Below are 25,499 nucleotides of genomic sequence, written 5' to 3' on the forward strand. Positions count from 1 at the left end.
AGCATACAAAAGCAGAAGGAATTGCCACCTTAGATGCTAGCTGGCTGCCATATTATTACCAGTAACATTAGAAAACTAAGTTTACATTTGTTTTCTTTCTTTCTGCTTGACTACATTATCTGGTTTTGACCTACTTCTTGATCTTCACCTGCCACCACTCTTCCCGTTACCTTAGATCACACAATAGTGCCAAACTCCCTGTATTTCTTGACCACATCACAATTCTATGCCTCCATACCCATTTACTACCCCTGAAAAACTCTTCCCTGACCTTGTCTGCCTGGTAAAGTCCCATGTGTTTTTGAAGCAATTAGCAGAACATACTTCTTCGGAAAAGCCATTCCTAATTTCCCCCCACCCCACTATCCTCTCCTGCTTACAATCAATCACCCTTCCATACAGCTTTGTATATATCACCACTGCTGTACTCTCATCAGTGTGTATTTCATCCATGAATTCATAGGGCTCTTTTTCTCCTGCAACAGACTGTAAGCTCCTTGAAAACAGTGACTCTGTCTTTCTATCCCTAGCTTTTCTTTCACAGTGCCCCCATACGGAAGGTAGTCAATACATATTTGGCAAATAAATGAATTATCGGAATTCCTTAGCGATTTTGCTAATACTTAATACTTAAGTTTGTCATTAGTGAATTAAGCCTTTGGTAGAGGATAAAAATTTAAAATATCTCTAGAATTAAAACAATGTTAGTAGAAACAGAAGTTGGCCATGTACTGAAATCATCTTTTGTGAGCTCAAAGTTGGAATATAAGAAATTATTGTTGGTCCATATTAGTAAAACATAAAAAATATATAGTCTCGAGAGAACATCAGAGAATTAAATTTTTAGATACTGGCTCAATTCCACAGAATAAACTTTCTTTATATTATCACAAATTTATTACATATCAGAGACTTACATTTATTGCTTTTATATCTTTTTTAAAGGACAAAGTCAGATTTGCTAGACCAAAAGTAACATCTTTAAAGGTATGCAATAAAAAATTCCTACAGTGAATGTAAGGAAGCTCCTCAACATACCAATAACATCACCAATAGGCATATATTGCCATTCCTCAAAAAGAATGGCAGAACAAATTAAAACTGATGTAGTAAAGAATATATTAGAGTCACTGCAGAAGTGCTGTACACATTCAGGGCCCCTGTTTAAATAGTAATAAATACACAGGACATAAGGCTTGGCAGCAAAACCCAGGCCAACAGGATGTTTAAGCACAGCAAAAAAGTCTTTAATAGCAATGCCCACGTCTTTAATACAGGAGACTTAAATGCTCCAATTACAGAGCAGATTGTTAGATAAATAAGAATGTTTTGTCTCCTCTTGGAGAGGTCCTACTACAATGGTTAATATCAATGGCACAATGGCTGTGAGCATTTCAAAGACCATCAAACCTGAATCACTTAGCTGGTGAGATATTTTATCTGAAGAATTATCTTCTCTTCTTTGAAGCACAAATGACCATAATTACAAATCTTAAGAGTATTTAACAACTAACCAATTTGTAAATGAAGTTTAAGACTTTCATTTATAAAGTATGAAGAACAAGGAACTTACAGATATTGAGTCTCCTACTGGAATCACTAATGTAGGTGGTGCAAATGTTCAAGCAGTAAAATTGGAGACCTCACCAGCATCTACAGTCACATAGCCGCTACTACTCTCCCATGGCTACCACTTTCCTCGACCTACAGCAGGAAGTGTGAGCCTTCAGGGTGACAGCCACGCACTGCCTCCTTGGAAGGGACACCAAGCTGTATCCTCCCTAAGCCAACATCTGTCACTGTCATCAAGTCAGAGGTGTCTTAGCTCACTTTTCTCCCTACTGGTCCTAGATTTCCTCTTCTTACTTACCTAGCAAGCTCTTAAGAACTGCAGCCTAGTCAAATACAAATCACAAATTATAAGTTACTACAAAAAAAAAAAAACAAAAAAAAGATTTTGGGGTTTTTCATTCTTAAAAAAAAAATTATGCTAATCATAAACTTCAAAAATATAGATAATAAAAATGTAAGTAAACTTAAAAAATATACTGGCAAATCATTTTCAAATGATTTAGAAATTTTCTGTTAAAGAGAAAAAAATCAATAGTCAAGAATCCATCCATCCATGAATCCATCCACACTATCTTATTACGAGATAAGGGCTAGATAAATTTCTAGCCCCCATCATGGACTAGTCACTGTGCTGGATGTTAGTAAAACAAGGAGGATAAGTAAGACTTGGTAATATGTGCATACACATGGTAAGTACTATAACAAAATGTTCTGAGGCAGTGTGAGCAATAATTTTGCTTAGTAAAATAATTTTTTTTTCCTCCAAAGGGTATTTTGTTTGGGTCATGAACAGTGAGTATATTAGGTAGAAAAGAGTACAGATGGGCATTTTTTGGTAAAAAAAACATGGGCCTGAAAGAGAAGGGTATTCAGGGATAATGAATATGGTTTAGCTGGACACATATAGAATGTCCTGGGTGTCAGTGTGGTGGGAGATGAAGGTAAGGATGCGGGGTGAAGCTAGGGAGGAATATAGGTATGTTTGACAAAACTAAAGTGAGAAATATGAGTGTGGGAGGGCAAGATAAAATGAATTGCTTTCAGGTGGTCAAAAAACTTAGACTTGTTTCAATAAGCAGTCTTTTAGTATAGTTAGCTTTGTGTTTTAGAAGAGTATTTCTGAGCTCTTGCTACATAACAGAGAAGCTGCTTAGTGCTTCATATAATTTCATTTAATCCTTACAACAATCCTGCATTTAGTACTATTATCCTTTACAGATTAAATTAAGGACAGCCCATATTTAATGTTATCTTCTCAGAAAATAACCTACGAAAGTCAGTAGATACATACAATTATGCAGTTTCTCAATGAACTCATTTTCTTTTAACATGAAATGCCAGCAATATTGATGGGCCCCCTCAGAGGTTTTACAATGTTCGATCATAATGAAAGGCAACTGCATTAATGGAGCTAATCAATTACATTTCTTTTAGTTTTGGCTTTCCTATTTTTGCAACAGGTTTTTTACACTTGAATAGGACTGCAGGGATAACAAACTGTATGTAACTAACTGAGAAATGATCATTGACTTCTGGGAATTTATCTGATAAACTTAAACAGAAACCCAATTCTGACATTTAAGAAAAAGTCAAATCTAAACAGATTAGAAGAAATCAAATAATATTAGTTGTGGTAGGAAAGAACATTAAATCTAGGAACGAAATGTTCTTTAAAGATGTCATTTAACTGTATAATATCCCCCATATTGTACATTTCAGAATATTACATATATACATACACCCAAAGCTCCAAACTTTAAATTACAAGAATTATAACAGACATGTTGCATTCCATCTACTGAAATTTCACTCTTTGAGGCCCAGATTTTCTATACATTCTTTCCTGATCTTCTTACTCCAAAGTAATTTCTTTGCCCTTGGAAATTTCACAGCATTTTATCTATAACCCTACTATGACATTTTCATTTCATCTTGTATTATAATTATTAATGTACATATAGTTATCTCCCTATTAAATTGTAAGTTTTATGAAGACAGGATTGCCATCTGATCTGTCTTTGCATCTCTCTCAAAATCTTTACTACTACTGTGTAAGTGATTAATAAATATTTTTGAAAGCAGAAAAAAAGAACAGCTCTGTTTCTCTACCTGGTGGTGGTTAAACTAATTCTTCATCATATAGTATATTTATGATCTATGTACTTTACTCAAATTATATTTTACAATAAGAAAGGTTAAAAAGAAGACTTAAGAAAAACAGGACTTGGTTAATTTTTTTGTGTGTGTACCTGACAAAGCAATCATGGTTAATTTTATGTCAACCTGGCTGGATCACAGAACCTAGGTTTTGGTCAAACACCAGTCTGGATGTTGCCGTGAAGTTATATTTTAGATGTGACTACCATTTAAATCAGTAGACTGTGGTAAAGCAGATTACCTTCCATAATGTGGGTGGGCCTCATCCAATCAATTAAAGGCCTTAAAATACCGAGTCCCCTGAGGAAGGAGGGAATTCTGCCTCCAACTGCTTTCAGACTCAGACTGCAACATTAACTCTTCCCTGGGTCTCCTACACATTTTGGACTTGCCAGCCCCCAACCGACTGCATGAGCCAATCTCTAAAAATAAATCTCTCATGTGGTATTAATCAGGGTTCTCAGAGAAACCAACCGAACCAACAGGATGTGTGTATATATATACAAACATAGAAAGAAAGATTTACTGAAAACCCTAATACGACATGACTATAGACTGTAACTTCTGAAAATTTCTAGTATAATAAATCTCACATTAAAAAAGAAAAAAAAACCCCAACAGTACGTGCATGCTAGCATCATATTTAACATTTGTATCTTTAGAAGTCTAAGTCAAATGTCTTTAAAATCAAAACAAATAATTGCTTTAAAATTTTTATTTAAGGAACAGAGTCATGATGGCTAAGGTCATGAAACTAATGCTTTGAAATTATTATTCCTACTGCAAAAAACAAAAACAAAAAAACCAACACTTCAATAGGTAACTAATAAATGATGGCTAAGATCAAACCTGAAACATTCCTCTGGTCCAATGGTTACCCAGAATCTGCCTGGTCTTCCTCTCATGCTGTATTTCAATTCTAATTATATGATCAAACCAACAAACTGAGCTCCAGAGACGACCAAAAAAAAAAAAAAAGTACCTAGCTGACAAAATCAGAGGTTGCAAGAAAATGCTTGCTTTTCAGGTATAAGTAATATAAGAAACAACAAGTGAAATGAAAGAGAGGTTTCAAAGCTTAAAAGACAGTCATCAATACTGACAGATTACTGTAATTCTGGCTGCCAGCATTATCGATTTGGGCAGCATATGACAATCAATATTGTCCTCATTTAGTGAACAACATTAGATTCATAGTTACAGAAGATGTTCCTAGGATAAAATTTAAACTGTATTTAATGATCATAAATAGCACAATTTATGCTGTGGAATCTTAGTGGGTACTTTGATTGGGCATAAGATAACTGACACAGCAGTACAATTATCAAAATATAACTGAGTTTATTACTTTTTTTTTTGTTCCTTCATTTCTTTTATGAGGATTAAAGTATTAACTTTGGTGGTTTTCAAAGACTACTTCTATCTCAATTTCTGTTGTAATTTATGTTAACTTTATTGATCTGTTTTAGAGTGCAGATTTTCTCCTTAATGAGAACTTAATCTGGACTTATCAAAAATAAACATTTCAAAATCAAATACATTATATTTCTGAAATAGGTATTTATTTTATTTTATTCTACTTCTCAAAATACATTGTAGTTGATTTTCATGCCCCTTTACTTGTTCCTCTCACCCCCCCCCACATTGTATCTGTTCACTTGACTTAAATAGTTCAAGGAATTGAAATAAGTATTTAAAATTAAAAGATATACCTATATTTCAATATCTTAAAATACAAATGTTTAGTTGTAATTTATATTGACTTTCATTTAAAAATCAATCTACCTGTATTAAGTAACTTTCCCCAACATTTAGAATTAATACAAAACTTTGTCCATCTTTGTGAGAAATGATTCTGTGTTCAGATTAGTAAAGGCTATAAGCATGTCTACTTTATACTTAAATAGTATGGGAAAACAATTTCCTATAGTTTCCAAGTCAAGCTTCCAAGTCAAGAAATATCTAGTATCTACTATCTTGTAATAAAAACAAAAACAAACAAAACAAACAAACAAAAAAATCTGTTTGATCTATCTGATTTAATGTTTTTACACTAAGTGTTCCAGAAGCAATTTTGCTGGTAGAAACTCTTCATGATTTGCTTGAAGTGTTTATGTTTACTGTTTTCATATAAAATTATCTCTCTTATTCCTAGAATTTTTTCCAATGTATTATCTATTAACTTCTCAGCAAGATTAACTATTAAAAATTTCATGAAGTAGGCCTGAGAATCCAGCCCAATGAATCAACCTACCAATCAACCAAACATAAAAATCCAATTAGGTAATTCCTTGGTGTTGGGTAGAGTTGTTTTATATTGACAATAACCTTTAAAATTAACAGAATTAATCACTGCACAAAATAATATAACTTATTATTAAACATTTACTAAGCACATCTAAATCCATTATTTCATTTAATCTTTAAAACAATTATGAGATGAGTATGAATATCTTTACAGAAGAAGAAAATGAGGTTAAGAAAGTCTGTGATTTGACCAAGACCACAAGGCAGAGCTCGAGTTAAAATTGTTTTCTAACTGCAAATCCACCTTTCATATCTCTAGTGTAACATGAAATCTGAAATAGAAGAATATTAACGTGAGTGGGTGTAGAAAAAAAATTAAGCCATATCCCCAAAACTCTTGATTTGCATTTTAAAAAACTACTCGGTAAGGTGTGCATCTTAAATGTTGTTTGTACCTTGGGGCCGAAAATTTGTGTTTGCTCAATAAATCGAGTTCCTGTTTTGTGACACAAGAGGCAAGTAGAATTTTGCATTACAATCTAACCACTTTCCAAAAAGATTTAAGGCATTTTTTTTACACAAAGTTCAATCTCTTCCATGTCCACCTATGTACTCCACTTTCAATCGTGCCTTAAATGAAATGGTGGAGGACACTAAACCTCAGGATAAAATGAACATCAGGATCAGGCAAACTGTGAAAGAGGCAAAGGTCAGAAAGCAGACATCCTCAGTGAGGCTAACAATGTAGATAAAATTATTAGTAATAACCTATATATTCTGCGTAAGATTAGCTACCTTTCTACAGATAGTCAGGAGACAATAAACTGAAAAGTATACTCCAAGAGAAAGACCAAAACTACAAAGCTTTTATGAAAGTATTACAATGAGACGAAAATCAGAAGAATTAAAATTTAGAAAAAGTAAATTAGGAAAGGGAGAATTAGTCAGTAGGACCTTCAAAATGGTAAACTGTGGGCATGGGTTTCACGAATCAATCTCCTAGCTTACTCACATCTGAGTGAAGCAACTTTGAAGATTCCAGACACCAATGGTAAGAAAATGACCCTGACTTCTGGGTGAGCTCAGCAGGGTTCACAAAACCTCTGAGGGTCTTCTTGAATAGATCTTCCTTAATACTTCAAAACAATCAGCGGACTGCACAGTCTTCAAAACAATGCTCAAAAACAATCAACAGACTGTATAGTCAAAGACAAGTGATTTGGAAAATAAACTCACTTTCTCCATGTCTATACTACTCACTGAACTTTCCCACTGAAATTTCTTTTCAATTGGTAGATCTCTATTTAGTGGATTTCTCCAAATTTTATTTTTGTGAAGAATTCAAGGCCCCTGAATCCTTATCATTTCACTGAAATGACCACTTCAAATTTAAGTTTTCAACTGAAAGTGAAGATATAAATGCCACAAATAAGAAATGTTACATAAATGTCATTATTAAGCTTAATCAATGTAACATGCCATGATCCACATATAATCCCATTTCATAGTGTCAGAATACATGAGAAATTACATAGGAATCAGATTGCTTATGTCGATTTTCATTAAAAGAAAATATACATGGTACACTACCAAGTTATGATAATAAATCCATTTCATGTGGAATGGAACATGAAATATTTTAAAAAGCCTTCCTTTTAAAGCTTAACTTTTACAGTTTACTATGTAAAAGAAAAATAATAATAAAATGTTTTTAAGCATATAGAAAAAGTGTATGGAAAACACAAATTCACATTAGAAAAGAATATCAGAAAACAATTTAAAATTTAAAACTTTGTGCCAGGCACTGTTTTAAGAGCACTAAACATATACTGACTCATTATTAGTTCTCTTAACACCATAAACTAGAAATCATTCTGATTTTACAGAAAAGGAAACAGAGGCTCAGAGAGGTTAATCAACTTGCCCAAGGCTACACAGCTAAGAAAGTGGTGGTCAGCTTTCAGTCCAGGCACTCTGGTTCCAGAAGCTACGTTCTTAAGCACTCCATGTCCTCTCATACCTCCATGTCTGTTTATGTTGCTCCCTCTGCCTGAAAGGCTCTTCTTAATCTCATCCACATGATTAACTCTTATTCATCCTTCAAGATTGGTTTAATCCTCATGTTTTTCAGAAGTGTTTTCTGATACCATCACCCCTTCCAGCTGAGGGAGAGGCCCCTTGTTATTTATACAGTACTTTGAAATACCTGCGCATACCTCTATGACAGCATGTATACTGAAAACAGGATGTTTCCCCAACTAGATTGAGTTCTTTGCAATGACTGTTTTGGTTATTTCTGTAATCAGAATGGCAGAATGCCTGGCACATAATGGGAGTCTAATTAATTAAAGATCAGTACTGATTAAAAGTATATAAAAGAAAATACATCATTCAAATATCATAATTGCTCAAACACAGGGGAGGAACTCCATTTTCTATATATCAATAAACAGAAACTCAAAGGTCTTAACAACACAAAAGAAATATTTACCTTGGAAAGAAAACATACTTTAGAGTAGAAACCATACTGTTTTAAAAAAAAAAGGATACAAGTTTTGATACAATGGAATCAGCGATTTCAGAGCACGGCTTGCATTTATAGCTGTTGCTCGAACCATAATGGGTAGAACCTTTCCATTCACAATAGCACCATCAAAAAGTGGACCAAAAAAGGGAACCTGATTGAGAAATTAGAACATAATTTGGTGCTCAAATTGCAGAAAGAGTATAAATAAGAACAATCAACATACTTTGCATACATAAGTATTTGTTTCCTCTACAGTTCTTCAGTAAAAATACTATTTGAATTGAATTCTTTTCCATACTAGGTCACTTATACTAGGTCAATAAACAAACAAAAAATGCCAAAGGTCTACAGAGTGTCCATTCAAAAGAACCATGTGCTTCATATAACTGACTAAATTTATATATCCTGCCAATTTTCAAATTTTTGTAATCTCAATTGTTTAAAAAAATGTAACAATGGAAGTAAACTCCTTTTTCTCCACTGAGCCAACAAGGCAAAAAGTTTTTCATTATTTTTGTGTGATACCAGCTTCATTGCAGAACCTAAAGCACTTATTATGTGGTTTATTAGAAAAAATATCCATGTATTGATAATTAAATGTTATTTTTGTCAGCTGACTGACAATTTCAGAAGTTATTCCATTTGAATATGGCTGGCACAAATGGCAGTTCTCGAAGTCAAGGACATGAGCTGTGGATAACATAGCTAATATTTTAGGTTTTGTAGCCACATGTTTGTTCTATATTCTTCTTCAATTAAAAAAAACAACAAACCTTTAAAACTGTAAAAAAAAACATTCTTAGCTTGTGGTTTGTATGAAATCAGGCTGTGGGCCATAGTTGGCTGACATCTGGTTTAGATGAACTATAAAAAAAACTTGGCTATTCGTGAAAATTACATGTGGGAAACAACCCAATTCAAGGAATTCTGAAGATTCATGATGAACTGTCAAAAAATACATTTTCTGATCAGTAATGGGATTGCACCTATGAACAGCCATTGCACTCCAGCCTGAGCAACACAGTGGGACCCTGTTTCTTATTTAAAGAAAAAAAAAAAAAAGGTTTCCTATAAACAAAAAGAACTCAGTTAAAAAAAACACACTAAAATACTACCAAACTTTTATTATCTAGAAAGAAAAAATACTTCTGCAATAGTGTATTTTTTTATATATCTATTTTTTATGTATGTATCTATCTATCTATATGACACCCAACTATAGAATAGGTAACAGAACTTCTTGGCTTTTTTTTAAAAAAAATTTTTTAGAATTCTCACTTATTAAGTGACATGACTAAATAATCATGTATTCTTAATAAGATGTACCAACTAAAAATATACGAATTATATGTTCCTATTCTAAAGGGAAAGATTACTTCCTACTGTGTCTTTTAGAAAATTGTAATCATTCTCTCAATAAAAAGCAAATCCTTTTGTGAGCTTAGCGTAAGTGAACTTTTGCTGTGCCACTGACTATACATCTCCCATTCAAACACAGTTTCTTGCTATTTATTCTGTTTCAGCTCCCTCTGAACCAGGCTTAGACAATTCACATAGCTGCCAGAATCTGTGTTGCATTTTCCCCATTTTCACAACTTGATGCATAGTCCAGTTTTTCTACTGTAAGATGGATAGACATTTACAAACTCATATAGAACTCAAAATCTATTATTAAAATGGAAGATAAGGAGCTGGCTGGTTAGATCACTTGGTTAAAGAGTGGTGCTGACACCAAGCCAAGGGTTTGGGTCACCCTACTGGCCAGTTGCCAAAACCAAAAAGGAAAAAAAAAAAAAAGGAAGATAAGGAGTTCTTACCTCTGGTTTTTTCATTATCTGGATACTGAACATGTGATTTTTCATTGGATATATTACAATAAGGACATCACCAAATTCTGTAGGAATAATTCCTCTCCTGTAGTCTCTAGTATGCTCTGACCAAACAATGTGCACTTCATCATTTCCTAAATGTCTCAACTGGAAAACCAAGAAAATAATTTAAAGTGCTTTATAAAACCTCTGCGAATATAGTCTACACCTACCGACAACATACTGTGAAAAGGGGAAAAAGAAATTTTAAAAAATTAATTTCATTTAATCATTTTCACAACATGTAAAACACAAACACTCAAAGACATTAGAAGACACTGCAGAAAACCAAATAATTCCAGTTGTCCATAGTCAATGAAAAAAAGAGAGAAATTAGATAAAAAAAGATTCACATATAGCCCAAATACTCTTAACTAGCAACTGCACCAATTCTCTCTTACAAATCTTTTCAAAGTATGTTTAAAAGAGTATTTTAAGAGTGACTGATTTGAGATTCTTCTTTTTCCTGACCATCCTCTGGAAGTGCTAATGAACAGTAAAGTGGCCTGAAGAAGGCAAGAGGAAGAGAAGTAAAAGAAATAGATAATTCATAAATTGGATAATCACCTATTAAGAGAAAGTTGATTATGTTAGGTTTAACAAATTTATTTCTAGGTTTTCTTTGCCCATTTAATTTAAAAATTCTTCCAAATAGATGTCTTGAGATTTTTTAGAACCTCAAGATGTTATCTGAATATCTGTGGTGCTTACAAAGATGTCTCAGGCAATCAGAAAGAGTTAATGCTATAATAATTAAAGTTGTGAATGGTGCTTACAAAGATGTCTCAGGCAATCAGAAAGAGTTAATGCTATAATAATTAAAGTTGTAAAAAGGCAAAGCATTCAAACGTTGGATTTCTAATAAGTTACTAGAAAAATGAACTTAAAACCCATTGATTTTTCTTTATAAAGGCTACTGTATAAACATGAATTTTATCATAAAATTTCACTATCCTAGTATATTTACTGATTCTACCACTGCAAACATTTGAGTCCACTTTTGGTGTGTGTGTGTATATATATATATATATATTTTTTTTTTTTTGTGACCGGTAAGGGGATTGTAACCCTTGGCTTGGTGTCGCCCGCACCGCGCTCAGCCAGTGAGCGCACCGGCCATCCCTATATAGGATCCAAACCCACGGCGGGAGCGCCACTGTGCTCCCAGCGCCACACTCTCCTGAGTGAGTCATGGGGTAGGCCCTTGGTATATATTTTACCTAGCTTTTCTATAGTTATTTGGATACAGTGCAGGTGGGAAAGGCTGGAAGAAAAACTAGAGATAAGTGTCAGTAGTATTTACACTCTGAGCTAACATACAGGCAATTTCTATTTTGGAAATAGTCATTTATTTGGCTTAAAGATCACAAGGTAGGAAAAAAACTTAATGTGTAATTTAAACAAAGAAAGGAGTTAATCCAATTAGTGAAAGGTTCTCTTCTGCCATTCCTTAACCCTGGAGTAACTCATTATATCTGTATGTGTATATACATATATACGTACGCATATATATGTACATATACACACACAACTTGAATGATATAAATGCAAGACTTGAGCTTTGTGACATTTTTAAAAAGCAAAAAAGATTACTCAACTCAGAAAAGCCATGGCTCTATAATTTCATTTTTTAATCAAAATACTTTAAAAATATCCTTCCTATACAGCCATCCCCATGTGTCAGCTTCCCTAATAGGTTTATGTTAACTGAATACAAAAGAAATGTGAAATAAATTTAACCAGGAGGGATGATCCAATCTAATTTTGATACATTAATGTCATATGCTGTACATGTTACAATAGCAGCCAGATCTAATACTAAGCTCCAGGCTATACTGAGATTTCCAAATGGCAGATTGTTCTAAGTGATATCAAGTATAATTGAAGTAATAAACGATAGTAAAAGCTGAGCACACTGTCAGGAAGAATTTAAGTATTTACTTTTTAAAATTAAATGAGTTAGGTTAGGAAAGACAAGACAACTGAAATAATGCAGGTCTCAATTTACAGAAAATTCCTTTTATTTATCTGCTACATTAACCCTTGAACTTTTGCCAAAACTATCTATAATTTCTAGTTGCTCACTTATCTAAAAGAAATGAGAGAAAAGGGCAACTGTACTTTTATCTTTTAACCAAAGCTTGTCTTCAAATATCGTCCATACAGTATTAAAAGTCTGTTATAGAAGTTTAATGGAAAAGAACAACATATTTTGCCAAAATGTCATAATGAAGATTTTTGGCACAGAACCATGCGCATAATAAAGTCATTCTCAACATGTTCAAACATTTTAAGGGAAATGCTTCATGTAAATCCCTTATTTATATTCAAAAGCTAAAAAAGTAATCACTTTAGGCTGTCATCATGAGGCATGTTTTTATATCTTTAAAACTTGCTAAATAATAATTAAACATAAATTGAGAAACTTCTACAATTGTTGCTATGTGTCTTAGAAATTTTTGAATGACTACTGAAAGAATGAATTTTTAATGGTTAAGAGTTAATAAGAGGGGCTGGCCGGTTAGCTCAGTGGGCTAGAGCACAGTGTTGTTAACACCAAGGTCAGAGGTTCAGATCCTGGAACTGGCCAGCTGTCAAAAAAAAAAAAAAAAAAAAAGTTAATAAGAAATTACAAGTGTATGTGTATTTGACGTACATACTCTACATAGAATTTTATGTTTATTTTATGTATTCCTTCTCTTATGGATTTTCAAGATTGTCTGCAGGCTTTCCTATACTCTGAAAACTCTTTTTTTTTTTTTTTTTTTGTCTTTTTGCGACCGGTAAGGGGATCGCAACCCTTGGCGTGGTGTCGCCCGCACCGCACTCAGCCAGTGAGCGCACCGGCCACTCCTATATAGGATCCGAACCCGCGGCAGGGGCGCCGCTGCACTCCCAAGCGCCGCACTCTCCCGAATGCACCACGTAGCCGGCCCTTGAAAACTCTTTAAAGGAGTTCCTACCTTCATGTTTTTGGACCCAGATCCTGATTCATTTCTGGCATACGGTACAAGACTTCTGTACCTGGGATACACCTGTTAAAATGACTGGCAATCAAACTACTCTTGCAAATTTATTTCAGCTGCTGCTGATGTCATTTTGGAACTCAAGGAATATAACATAAACCCCAATACATTATAGAATGTTATTACTGGAGAAGATCTTAAAGCTATAATTTCCTACTCAACACAAAAATTCTTGCTGTAATATCCCTGAGAAGTAGATACTCTGCCTCTGCTTGAATACTTCTAAGGATGGGAAGTTCACTAATTCACAAATCAACCCATTTCACTTTTAAAGAGCAATAATCATTAGAACATTCCTTATACTAAGCTAAAATCTGCCTTCCTGAAACTAGTACTTCCAAAATGAGCCTTACCAAATAAATCTAATATGCATTTTATGTATTATCTTTTCAGATATTTAAAGATTGGCCTAATATATACCTCAATTTTTCTTCCAGGTTAAAAGTATCCTTAGTTCTTCTTCTTATAGTTTACAAACATATTAATTATCCCGGATTACTACTGCTTCTTGGCCTTTTGGCTAAGATCAAGTGTATCCTGGATTACTGTCCCCGTTCATTGATGTTTCTATTAAATTGTCATGTATGGAACAGAATACAATATCAACATATGCTCCGACTAATACAGCAAACCCATAGTGGAACTGTTTCTTCTTTTGCTCTGTTTACTTAATTCTTTTCTATGATTTTCACAACATTGGCTCAAATGTAACTTGTAGTCAATTCAACCCCAAGTCCTTTTCTTACAAAGTTCTTTTAAGCAGGTACAGTTGACTGCTAGAACTAACGAGAGGATTTCATTTTTATTCTTATTAGATTTTATCTCGCCAGGTTCAGATTATCTTTAAGCCTATTAAGGTCTATTGTTAGCCTGACTCTGCTGTTCAATGTGTTGGCTCTTTCTTTCCCAGAGATTTGCATTATCCTTAAATTCAAATTCTTGTGTCTTCATTTAGTGTTTAGACAAAAATGTCAAATGGGACAGGTCCGGGTAAAAGCCGTATAGCAAGTCATTATAGGCTTTCCTCCTGGTTAAAAAAAATACCCTACATTTATTAATGTTATTTATTAAGTGCTTACTATTCTAAGTGCTTCGTGATAATTCATTTAATTCCACAACAATGCTACAAGGTAAGTACAATTATTATTACCTCTATTTTTAAAGGTGAAGAATTGAAGCTTAAAAGGATGAAGTAACTTGCCTAAGGTACAACTAGTAGGCGGCAGAGCCAGGATGCAAACCCAGGGACAATGGTTCCAGAATCCATACTTTAACCACCTCCCTATTTTGCCTCTTTTTAAATAATTAACTTCCATGCTCTGAATATGATTATACAATCAGTCATGAATATACTTACCAAACTATTATTATCAACACATTTCTTCAACATGTCTGTAACAAATGACTTAGTCAAATGCTTTATATAGTCTATGGTCTTCCCTAATCTAGCAATCCTATTAAAACAAATTCAGTTATTTTGATGTGATTTGTTATGGTGAACTCATGGTGGATCCTAGTGATCACTAGTTCATTATCTAAGTGCCCATAAACCATCTGTTTAATAATCCTATTTTGCCAGGCATTGACATGGAGCTTCTGAATGTTGGTAATTTTTGCAGTCTATGCCCTACTCTGTGTCTTTTTGTGAAAATCAGATGTTTGCCCATTGCTATCAATTGAATGTTTGTGTCCCCACAAAATTCATAGGTTGAAATCTTAATCCCCAATGTGATTGTGTTAGGAAGGGATTATTACTTCCCCTATAAAAGAGACCCCAGAGAGCTTGCTTCCCCTTCCGCCATGTAAGGTTACAGTGAGATTACAGTCGTCTGTGACCTAGGAAGTAGTCCCATACCAGTCATTTAATTTGCCAGCACTTTGATCTTGCCAGCCTCCAGAACATGAGAAATAAATTTCTGTTGTTTGTAAGCCACCTAGTCTGTGGTATTTCTGTTATAGCAGTCTGAATGGACTAAGACATCCATCTATGGCAGTGTTCTCATTCTCCATGATTATCAATAGGGATTCTAGAGTTAATTCTAGATTTCCTCAGTGCAACAAAATATCATTCATCTGGGGCTGGAGGCTAGAATTCATGTAAAGTAAGTACATTATCTCTCTCACAAAATCAGCTTAAACTCCTGACTGCCCCATTTCTGTAAAAAGTAACTAACAACTAATTATAACTACTCAGGATCAAAACCTGAGAGTCTTCTTTGATTCCTGTTTTCTTTACTACATGTTTAACAAGCTCTTCATTTTTTAAAGACAGTATTACAGTATATTCCTTTTTTTTTTTTTTACTTTCCTTCTCATTTCCTCTGTTGTTACCCTAGATCAGACAATAGTCATGCTACATACTTGAACTGGATTGTGAGTTCTTAAAGGCCTTCTCTCTTCCCTCTATCCCTCCTTCCTATTCCACCTTCTTTCATTCATTAGCAAATCTTAGTTGAGAGCTCACTAAATGCACTATGCTAGCTTTTGCAGATGCTGTAATGAGGAAAAACAGACATGGTCTCTGCTCTCAAAGCTTTGATTTCAGTAGTGGAGACAGAGTAAAATAGCCAAACAGTAAATGAAAGACTAATTAAAAATACAGATAATGCTCTAAATATACTTCTCTGAATGCAAACAGTAAGAACATGGATCTGTAACAGCACTTGAACTAAAAGCTGAAGAACACAAGAAGTTAATTAGATTAGGCAGTTACTTTAGGAGACAGTGGTATACTTCCAAGAGGAATACTTCCAAGACCCCCAGTAGATGCCAGAAACAGCAGACAGTACCAAACTCAATGTATACTATGTTTTTTCCTAACATACACACCTATGATAAAGTTTAATTTATAAACTAGGCACTATAAGAGATTCAACAGCAACTAATAATAAAATAGGACAATTATAATAATATACTGTAATAAAAGTTACATGAATGTGGTCTGTCTCTCAAAATATCTTTACTGTACTCACCCTTCTTGTGATCCATCAATCTGATAACTGAGATGGCTACAAAGTGACTAACAGGTGGGTAGCAAATATGGTGTGGATAGGGTGGACAAAGGGATCATATGTGTCCAAAGCATGGTGGAGCAGGTTAGCACAAGATTTTATCATGCCACTCAGAACAGCATTCAATTTAAAAAAGAATTGTGTATTTCTGGAAATTTTTCATTTAATATTTTCGGACCATGGGTAACTGAAACCACCGTAAGCAAAACTACAGATAAGGGGGGACTACTGAATGTAGAAATTGAAACTTTAGTATTTTCACTGCTCCAAGCTCCTTTCTTTCCCCCACCTTCCAGACATTCATTCTTAGTGAAAAATACACTGTGATATATGCCTCAATCATGTGAAAAACATACTTTCATACACGTTCTTACAGTCACAAATGTTTTCATACATTCACTTGCTGTCTGGATCATTCATTTTTAGCAAAAAAAACTTTCTGAAAGCAACAGGTACAGCATGTAGTACTATAACTTAGCAGAGTGGGCATTCAATAAATACTGCTGGCTGTTAAAAAGATAATATAACAATACTTACCTTGGCAATTATTTTTCCCTATCATTACAAAGCATGTACAGGTATATTACAAAGCAGTGCATAGCATAAAAATATAATTATCTGCAATTATGGCATTTATCTAAATATAGCAATTTGATAATGATAACAGTGTCCATAGACAGTTCTTTTGGTTTGTGGCTATGATATCTATGGTAATTCATTCAACAAACATTTATTAAATACCTTTTAGATGTTTTATTAGATGCCAGGGGTATAGCAGTAAGCAAAAGAGATGAAAAATTCCTTGTCTTAATGACCTTGTTATTCTCATGGGAGGAGTCAGATAAATATATCCGAAAAAATAAAAATAAAAATAAATAAACAGGATAACTTTACATAGTGATAAGTGCTATAAAGAAAATATTATAGGGTAATGTGATAGTGCTCCTGCGTAGAGGGGAGCATCTTTAGCTAGAATGGTCTGGAAAGTTCTTTCTGAGAAACCGCCAGGTGAGTTTGAGAATACAAAAATGAGAATGAGAAAGCCTAATAATGAAAAAACATTTCAAATTGAGAAAATAGGAAGTGTCCATAGCCCCTGAGATGTGAATGAGCTTGACGTGTTGGAAGGTTAGAAGGACAGCCAGTGAGGGCAGACTGTGGTAAATGAAAAGTAACATGAGAGGTGGGCAGGCAGGTAGCCAAATCATGTAGGGCACTGAAGGCTATAGTGAGGAATTAGAATTTTATTCTACATGCGATGAGAAGCTGTCCCATCGAAATTATCCCATTCACAGTGGTGTAATAAATTTGTGTTGAATCATTTTTATTTCCTGATTTCTCTATGCTCTATTCTTGTCATCAGTAATATATTTGTAAAAATTGGGGTTAATGGTAGAGCCTATTATATAAAAACAGAGTTATCTTGTATAAGGTTAAGTTTCATCTGGGATGAAACCATGAGTATAATTCCATAGCTTTTATTAATGATAATCCTCACTTTTACTAAAACAATGAAAATTTTTATTCATCTTTAAATTTATTATTATTTTTTTAGTTCATTTTCAAGACTATATTTAGCATATAGTTCTTTGGAAAGTATCTTATACTTTAAGTTTATTTGTATATAAAATACAGAGAAATAGATCTAAAATTAATATTGGACCAAGCAAGCCTACAAGGCTCATTTATTTGCAAAACTATTGTGACCAAACTTCAAGACAAAAAATGAAATGCTGTCCATTACACTAATAGTATTTCAGAGGAACCTGACTTAAAAAGTGCTTCTTCCTCCTCTTTTGGGGGGTCCAGGAAATGAAAGATAGACTAGAGAGTCCAACTAAGTATGTTACAATTATCTCAACTTGATCTTCATCAAACTTCTAAAAGGATGATTCAGCTACCTATGAAGCAGAGTATCAGCAAGTGGCTAAAACAAGGAGACAGAGGAAATGAGAGAGACTCCTGTGAACACTTTATACCAATGCTTACAGCACTTTTGATTTTTAGGGGTGAATACACTCAGTTAAGTGGAAATTATTTTTAACCATCTTCCGTCAATCTTCCTCAGGTAGAGATAATTTATAGAACAGATGGCTTGGTCTGGGGTTATATCAGGATTTTTGATATGGTGACATAATATTTCTGAGAGAGACTTCGCTAGACTGAATGTTTGGTTAATTTGTTTAAAAAGTATAGTCCACATGGTAAAAATTCTGCTGCTACTGTCTTGAGCCCTGAAAAAGCTTCTCTTCACAAAAAATAAAAATGTTATACTTAAATAGGTCCAAGGACATTTATTTCTCATTCTGAGAAAATAAAATGTTTAAAAATAATTTATAAAATCACCACATGATATTTTAAATAAAAAGCCAGAAACAAAATTAGTTTTTATAAAATGGATATAAATGATTTTCTCCTACCAAGTTTAAAACAAAGAACTAGAGTCATAAATAATTCTAGCTTGCCAGAGGCATGGCTATTTCTTTATACTGACTGTCGACTATCTAATTTAATTAGAGGTATTAAACTCCATGCTGAGGTCAACAAGCCTTACTTCCTCCAATATTACACTTCAACCAGTGCTCATTAATGTGTCTACTGAATGGATTAACACACCTAAAGATATATGTACAAAGGATGGGGGGACAACCTAATGATAGCCAATTGTTCATTTGTAATAGGACACATGTTCTAGGCCTCAACTTATTACCACTAATGTGGAATTTATTAAATTCAGGAGAAAAAATGCCAATACAGAAAGTGATATTTTATCAAGAACTGGCTATAAGACAGGTTTTTATGATTAAGTTTAAACATTTAACCTATTATAAATTAAAGAAAATGATACTACAACAGAGCTAAAATATAAGCCTGTTATGTAGAAAAATCTTACATACTAGGATTTTGAGGAGCAGATTAAGGGTAAGAATCACAGAGAATAGGGAAAAGAGAAAATCAGTATATAGAAAAATCAATGATTATACATTTAAAAAATTTCTAAGGAAAGGTTAGACTAGTTATACTGAATTATACTGAATTATGAGATCAGATAAACATTCCCTTTCTGTTGGACTTAAAAGTTGCTATCATCTCTTGAAGGAGAATGGTAGTGAAGGTATCAGGAGGTATGACATGACTACATTGTTCATAGATAATTAAGTGAACCACTGCTTCAATTTAGTCTGACACTGATAGAGTAATTTTACTTAAATTGATTTAAATTACTACTTGAGAAAATAAGGAATCTATAATTTCCAAACTGATATTGCTTTACTACATATTGTTTATAATTTTGACAGGCTTTGCTTTCATATGGCAGTTACTATACATTTCAAAGCAGTGACATTTTGAAATTTTCTTATTAAAACAAATGCTTTAAGTTGCTTTATTTAAGTGAAAAAAAACTTACCTAGCCTGGGTAGTTTTCCCCTATAATAAACAGGTGCAATTATTTTGATAACTGGAATAATACACGTTTTGAAAATTATAAACAAGTGCTTGCATTTTAAGTTACAATACTTTTGGTCTCTTAAACACATGAAATTTTATGCCATGTAATTGCCTGAGTACTTTCTCCTTACTAAGTAATTGGAAAAAAGATACTAGCACTTTTTTACCTGGTAAATTACTAAATAATTTAAAATTAAGAATTAAAATCAAAACTGTTTCTAGGGTATGATGTCAGCAAAATGGCAGACTAGAAGTCTCCAAGCTCTTGTCCCCCCCCTAGAAACATCAAAAAACCATGATCTTATATATAGAAAACCCCAAGATTCCACACACACACACAAAACCAAACCATTAGAGAGCCAATACATAAATTCAGCAAAGTTGCAGGACATGAAATCAACACATTAAAAATCAGTTGCATTTCTATACATTAACAATGAACAAACTGAAAAGGAAATTATGAAATGATTCAACTTACAGTAGTATTAAAGAAAAAAAACTTAATGAATAAATTTAACCAAGGAGGAGAAAGACCTGTATACTGAAATCTATAAAACATGGCTGAAAGAACTTAAAGGTGAGATAAATAAGTGGAAAGATAAACCAAGTCCCTGGACTGGAAGACATAATACTTACTGTTCAAGATGACAACAGTCATCACCTAAAGTGATATACAGATTCAATGCAATCCCTATCAAAATCCCAAGTGTTTTTTGCAGATATAGCAAAAAAGAAAATCCTAAAATTCATATAGAATATCAAGAGACCTTGAAGGCTAATGTAATCTTGAAAAAGAAAAACAAAGATGGAAGACTCATACTTCTTGATTTCAAAACTTACTACAGTAATCAAAACAGAGATGGACGGGCATAAATACAGACATCTAGACCAATGGAATAGAATAGAATGGCTTTTCAAAAAATAGTGATGGGAAAACTGGATATCCACATACATACGAGTAAGTTGGACCTATATCTCACCATATAGAAAATCAATTCAAAATGGATCCAAGACCTACATGTAGGAGATAAAACTATAAAACTCTTAGAAGAAAATATAGGGAAAAATCTTCATGATATTGGATTGGTGATGATTTCTTGAATTGACACCAAAAGCAGAGGCAATAAAAGAAAAAATAATTTGGACTCCATCAAAATTCAAACTTTTGTGCAAAGGATATTATTAAATGAATAGAAAGATGACCCATAGAATGGGAGAAAATACAAGTATATCATAAGGGATTAATATCTAGAATATATAAAGAACCCCTACAACACAATAAGAAAAATACAAACAACTAATTAAAAAATGGGTAAAGAACTTGAATAGACATTTCTCCAGGGAAGATATATGAATGGCCAATAAGCACATAAGATGCTCAACATCATCAGTCATTAGGGAAATGCAAATCAAAACCACAATGAAATAACATTTCACGCTTACTAGGAAGTTTATAACTTTTTAAAAAATTTAAAATAAGAAGTGCTGGTAAGAATATGCAGAAATTAGGAGCCCCTATGCGTTGCTGGTGGAAATATAAAATGGTAATAGCTGCTGCAGAAAACAGTTTGACAGTTCTTCAGAAAGCTGAACATACAATTTCCATATGACCCAGCAATTCTACTCCTAGGTATATAGCCCCCCAAAATTGAAAACAGGGCTTCGAATAGATGCTTGTATGCCAATGTTCACTGCAGTATTATTCACAAGAGTCAAATGTTGGAAACAAGCCAGGTTTTACCAACAGATGAATGGATAAACGAAATCAGGTATATACATACAGTGGCTTATCATTCCACCATAAAAAAAAGAAGGAAATTCTACCAGAAATGTATACAATGAGCAGAAGAAATTCAGTAAGAAATAGTTGGAACTAAACAGCATCATCAATCAACTGGATATAACAGACATCTGTAGATTACTTCATGCAATAGCAGCAGAATACAAGTTTCTTCTCATGCTCACATGGAACATTCATGAAGATAGACCATATTCTGGGCCGTCAAACACACCTTAACAAAAATTTTCTAGCTGGTTTGGGGATCTGTACCCATGACCTTGGTGTTATAAGAGGGCACTCTAACCAAAAGAGGACAAATTTAAAAGAATAGAAATTATACAATGTCTGCTCTCAGACCACAGTGGAATTAAATTTAAAATCTGTAACAGAAAGATATCTGGAAACCCCCCAAATACTTGGAGATTAAACAATTCACTTCTAAATAATGCATGGGTCAAAGAAAAAATCTCAAGAGAAATTAAAAATATTTTGAACCAAATAAAAATGAAAAAGTTCTGGAAAGGTACAGTGGTGATGGTTGCAAAATACTGTGAGTGTACACTGACCTGGTTAAAATAATTTTAAAAAATAGTTTAAAATGGCTTAAATGATAAATTTTATGGTGTATATATCCTAAAATTTATCATTTTAACCATTGTTAAGTTGTATATATTTTACCACAAACACAAAAAATTCTTTCTATACTTATACAAATGATAAACTATTGATATTCAAGGTTTAATCCCTCAAAATTCTCTAATAAGTTCAGAATCTAATTATTTCACCATTTCAGAGTATAATTTTAATTGGAACTCAATCATTTAACAACTCTTAAATGGTGCTACAATCTCCAAAATTTGTTTTTGTTCTGATAAAGGATAGTTAAACATCCATTTCAGATGCTTCTTAAATAATTAAAGACAAACTTCTGTGACTATTTTGAGGGAGATAAAAAAGCCTTATTTACGAGGGGACTTCAAAAAATTCAAGAAAAAATGAATTCAAAAGATAAAAATAAAAAACATAAATTTTATTTAACATAAGCTCCATCACGTTCAAGACACTTTTGTAAACAATGATACCAACCATTAACTCCATCCCTGAAGAACTGAGGGTCCTGGGAATTTAAATATGTCAATGCAGGCTTTTTTTACATTATTAACTGAAGAAAAATGGGTGCCCTTTACAGATTTTTTTAAGATTGAGAAATACAAAGAAGTCAGAAGGAGCCAAATCAGGAATGTAGTAGGGTGAAGTCTAATGATTTCTCTTCAAAAGTCTTGCAAAATTGCCCTCATTTGATGAGAGGAATGAGCAGGAGCATTATTGTGGTGGAGAAGGACTCTAGTGAAGCTTTGTCAGGTGTTTTTCTGCTAAAACTTTGGCTAACTTTCACCAAACACTCTCATAGTAAGTAGATGTTATTGTCTTTTGGCTTTCAAGAAAGTCACCAAGCAAAATGCTTTGAGCATCCCAAAAAACTGTTGCCATGACCCTTGCTTTTGATGGGTCCACTTTTGCTTTGACTGGACCACTTCCACCTCCTGGTAGCCATGGCTTTGCTGGTGCTTTGTCTTCGGGATCATAATGGTAAAGACACATTTTCATCTCCTGTTACAATTTGCAAAAACGCTTCAGGATCTTAATCCCACTTTCCTATGGGTTAAATGTGTCTCCCCCTTCCATGTATTGGAAACCTAAACTCCATTCTAAGTTAAGAGGGTGGGAAATCCTATTATGGTAACTGAAAGGTGGGGCCTTTAAGAGGTGATTAGATTATAAGGACAGGACCTTCCTGAATGGATTAATCCATTGATGGTTTAATGGTGATAATGAGCATGGTCCTAATGGCTTAAAAGGAGAGCAAGTAGGGAGATTAGGCTCTCTCCTGCTCAGCCCATTCTTACCATGTGACAACCTGAATTGCTGAAGAACAAGGCTTTTTACCAGATGTGCCCCATGGACTGTGGACTTCCTAGCCTACAAACTGTAAGAAATAAATTTCATTCACTGATAAAATGCCTAGTTTCAGGTATTCTGTTATACAAGAGAAACGAACTAATACACACTTGTTTAACATTTTCATTGAAAACTCTGCTCTTGTCTGTAGCCAATCTGGGTGTGACAGTTTTGGCACCCATTGAGCAGAAAGTATGCTCAATTTTGAGATGTCTATGGCTATTGTTTCTGCTGTTAATGTAGGTCCTCTTTACTCAGGGCATGAACAAGATTAATTTTTTCCTCACAAATGGATGTGGATGGTCTGCTGCTGTAGGCTTTATCTTCAACATCATGTAGTCCCTTTTTCTTTTTTGTCAGCTGGCTGGTATGGGGATCCAACCCTATAATCTTGGTATTGTCAGCACCACACTCTCCCAAGTGAGTTAACCAGCTAGCCCCTTGTCCCTTCTTAAAATGAGTTACCCATTTGTAAACTGCTGATTTCTACAGGAGCATTGTCTCCAAAATCTTTTTGTAAAGCATCAATGTTTTTACCATTCCTCCACCAAAAATTTGATGTTTGTTTTTGCTTCAATTTTAGAATTCATGCTGCTCTGATGGGGGCTCTTTTCAAACTGATGTCTTGTCCTTCTCAGTGCGTTGAATTAGATCCCATTCAGACATGTTATAACAAGTTAATACGAGTTTATTTTGGTGCAAAAAAAAAAAAATTGGAAATCTATGAATAACTTTTTCATAATACATTTTCCATGAACTTTCAAGATTCCTTGTATCTGACATTTCTACAAAGGCCACAAGAATAAAATATAGAGTACCATATAATTACCAGGTTTAATAGAGTGAAGTAAAAATATCCTGATAGTTTTTCTTAATAAAAAAAAAAGAATTAATGAACATTATCTCCTTTGTTCTCTTCTTAGGTTTGTAATATAAGATACTATTAATTTTCACAAATTAAAACCACAATGAGATGTTAACTTACACTTAGAATGGCTATTATCAAAATGATGAATTATAACAAGTGTTGGCAAGGATGTGGAGAAAAGAGGAGTATGGTGCACAGTTGGTGAGAATGTAAATTAGTACAGCCATTATGAAACCTAGTATGGAGGTTCTTCAAAAAACTGTTTGGTCCAGCCATCCCACTACTGGGTATATATCCAAAGGAAATAAAATCAGTATGTCAAAGAGATTATCTGCACTCCCATCTTCACTGCAGCATTATTCACATAACCAAGATATGGAATCAATCTAAGTATCCATCAACAGATGAATGGATAAAGAAAATATAGTATAAAGATACAGTGGAGAACTATTTAGCCTTAAAAAAGAAGGAAATCTTGTCATTCACAACAACCTGGATGAACCTGGAGGACATTATATTAGGTGAAATAAGCCAGGTACAAAAAGACAAATACCAAGATCTTGTTTATATATAAAAATCTAAAAATACTGAATTCATAGAAGTAGAGAATAGAATGAAGGTTACCAGGGGCTGCTGGGGTGGGGGGAAGAAGGTGGCATGGTTGGAATTGCAGACAAGTTGGTTAAAGGACATAAAGGACACAGGAGTGAATAAGTTCAAGAGATCTATTTTACAACATGGTGACTATAGTTAATACCAATTTATTTATACTTGAAAATGAATGAGAGTAAATTTTGTGTTCTCACCATGAAAAAATGATACGTATGTGAGGTAATACACATGTTAATTACCTTGATTTAACCATTCCACACTGTACAGATATATCAAAACACAATGTGCAAAATAAATATATACAATTTTAATTTGTCAATTTAAAAAATGAATAAATTAAAGAGAAGAAATATATGAGGGAAAAAAAGGGTACCAATTACTAAGACAGTCACTATTGTGTGCAGGTAGAATTGTAAGACACT

General features: G+C 33.6%; 1 protein-coding gene and 1 pseudogene across 13 annotated transcripts in view; both read right to left on the reverse strand.

Moving 5' to 3' along the window:
- Nucleotides 1-25,499, reverse strand: part of RALGAPA1 (Ral GTPase activating protein catalytic subunit alpha 1) — a 236,104-nt gene that overhangs the window by 20,693 nt on the left and 189,912 nt on the right. For all 13 annotated transcript variants that reach the window (XR_010022974.1, XR_010022970.1, XR_010022972.1 and 10 more), the window contains 2 exons: nt 10,321-10,479; nt 8,527-8,654 (listed from right to left, as the gene is read on the reverse strand). Coding sequence is in view for 4 of the 13 variants with exons in the window: in XM_063091099.1 (XP_062947169.1) it covers nt 8,527-8,654; nt 10,321-10,479 (287 nt within the window). In the remaining 9 variants the exon portion in view is untranslated. The remainder of the gene's footprint in view (nt 1-8,526; nt 8,655-10,320; nt 10,480-25,499) is intronic.
- On the reverse strand, nt 906-7,994 carry LOC134371748 (magnesium transporter NIPA2-like; annotated as a pseudogene).

This window comes from Cynocephalus volans, chromosome 3 (assembly GCF_027409185.1).
Source record: "Cynocephalus volans isolate mCynVol1 chromosome 3, mCynVol1.pri, whole genome shotgun sequence".
NCBI classification, from domain to species: domain Eukaryota; kingdom Metazoa; phylum Chordata; class Mammalia; order Dermoptera; family Cynocephalidae; genus Cynocephalus; species Cynocephalus volans.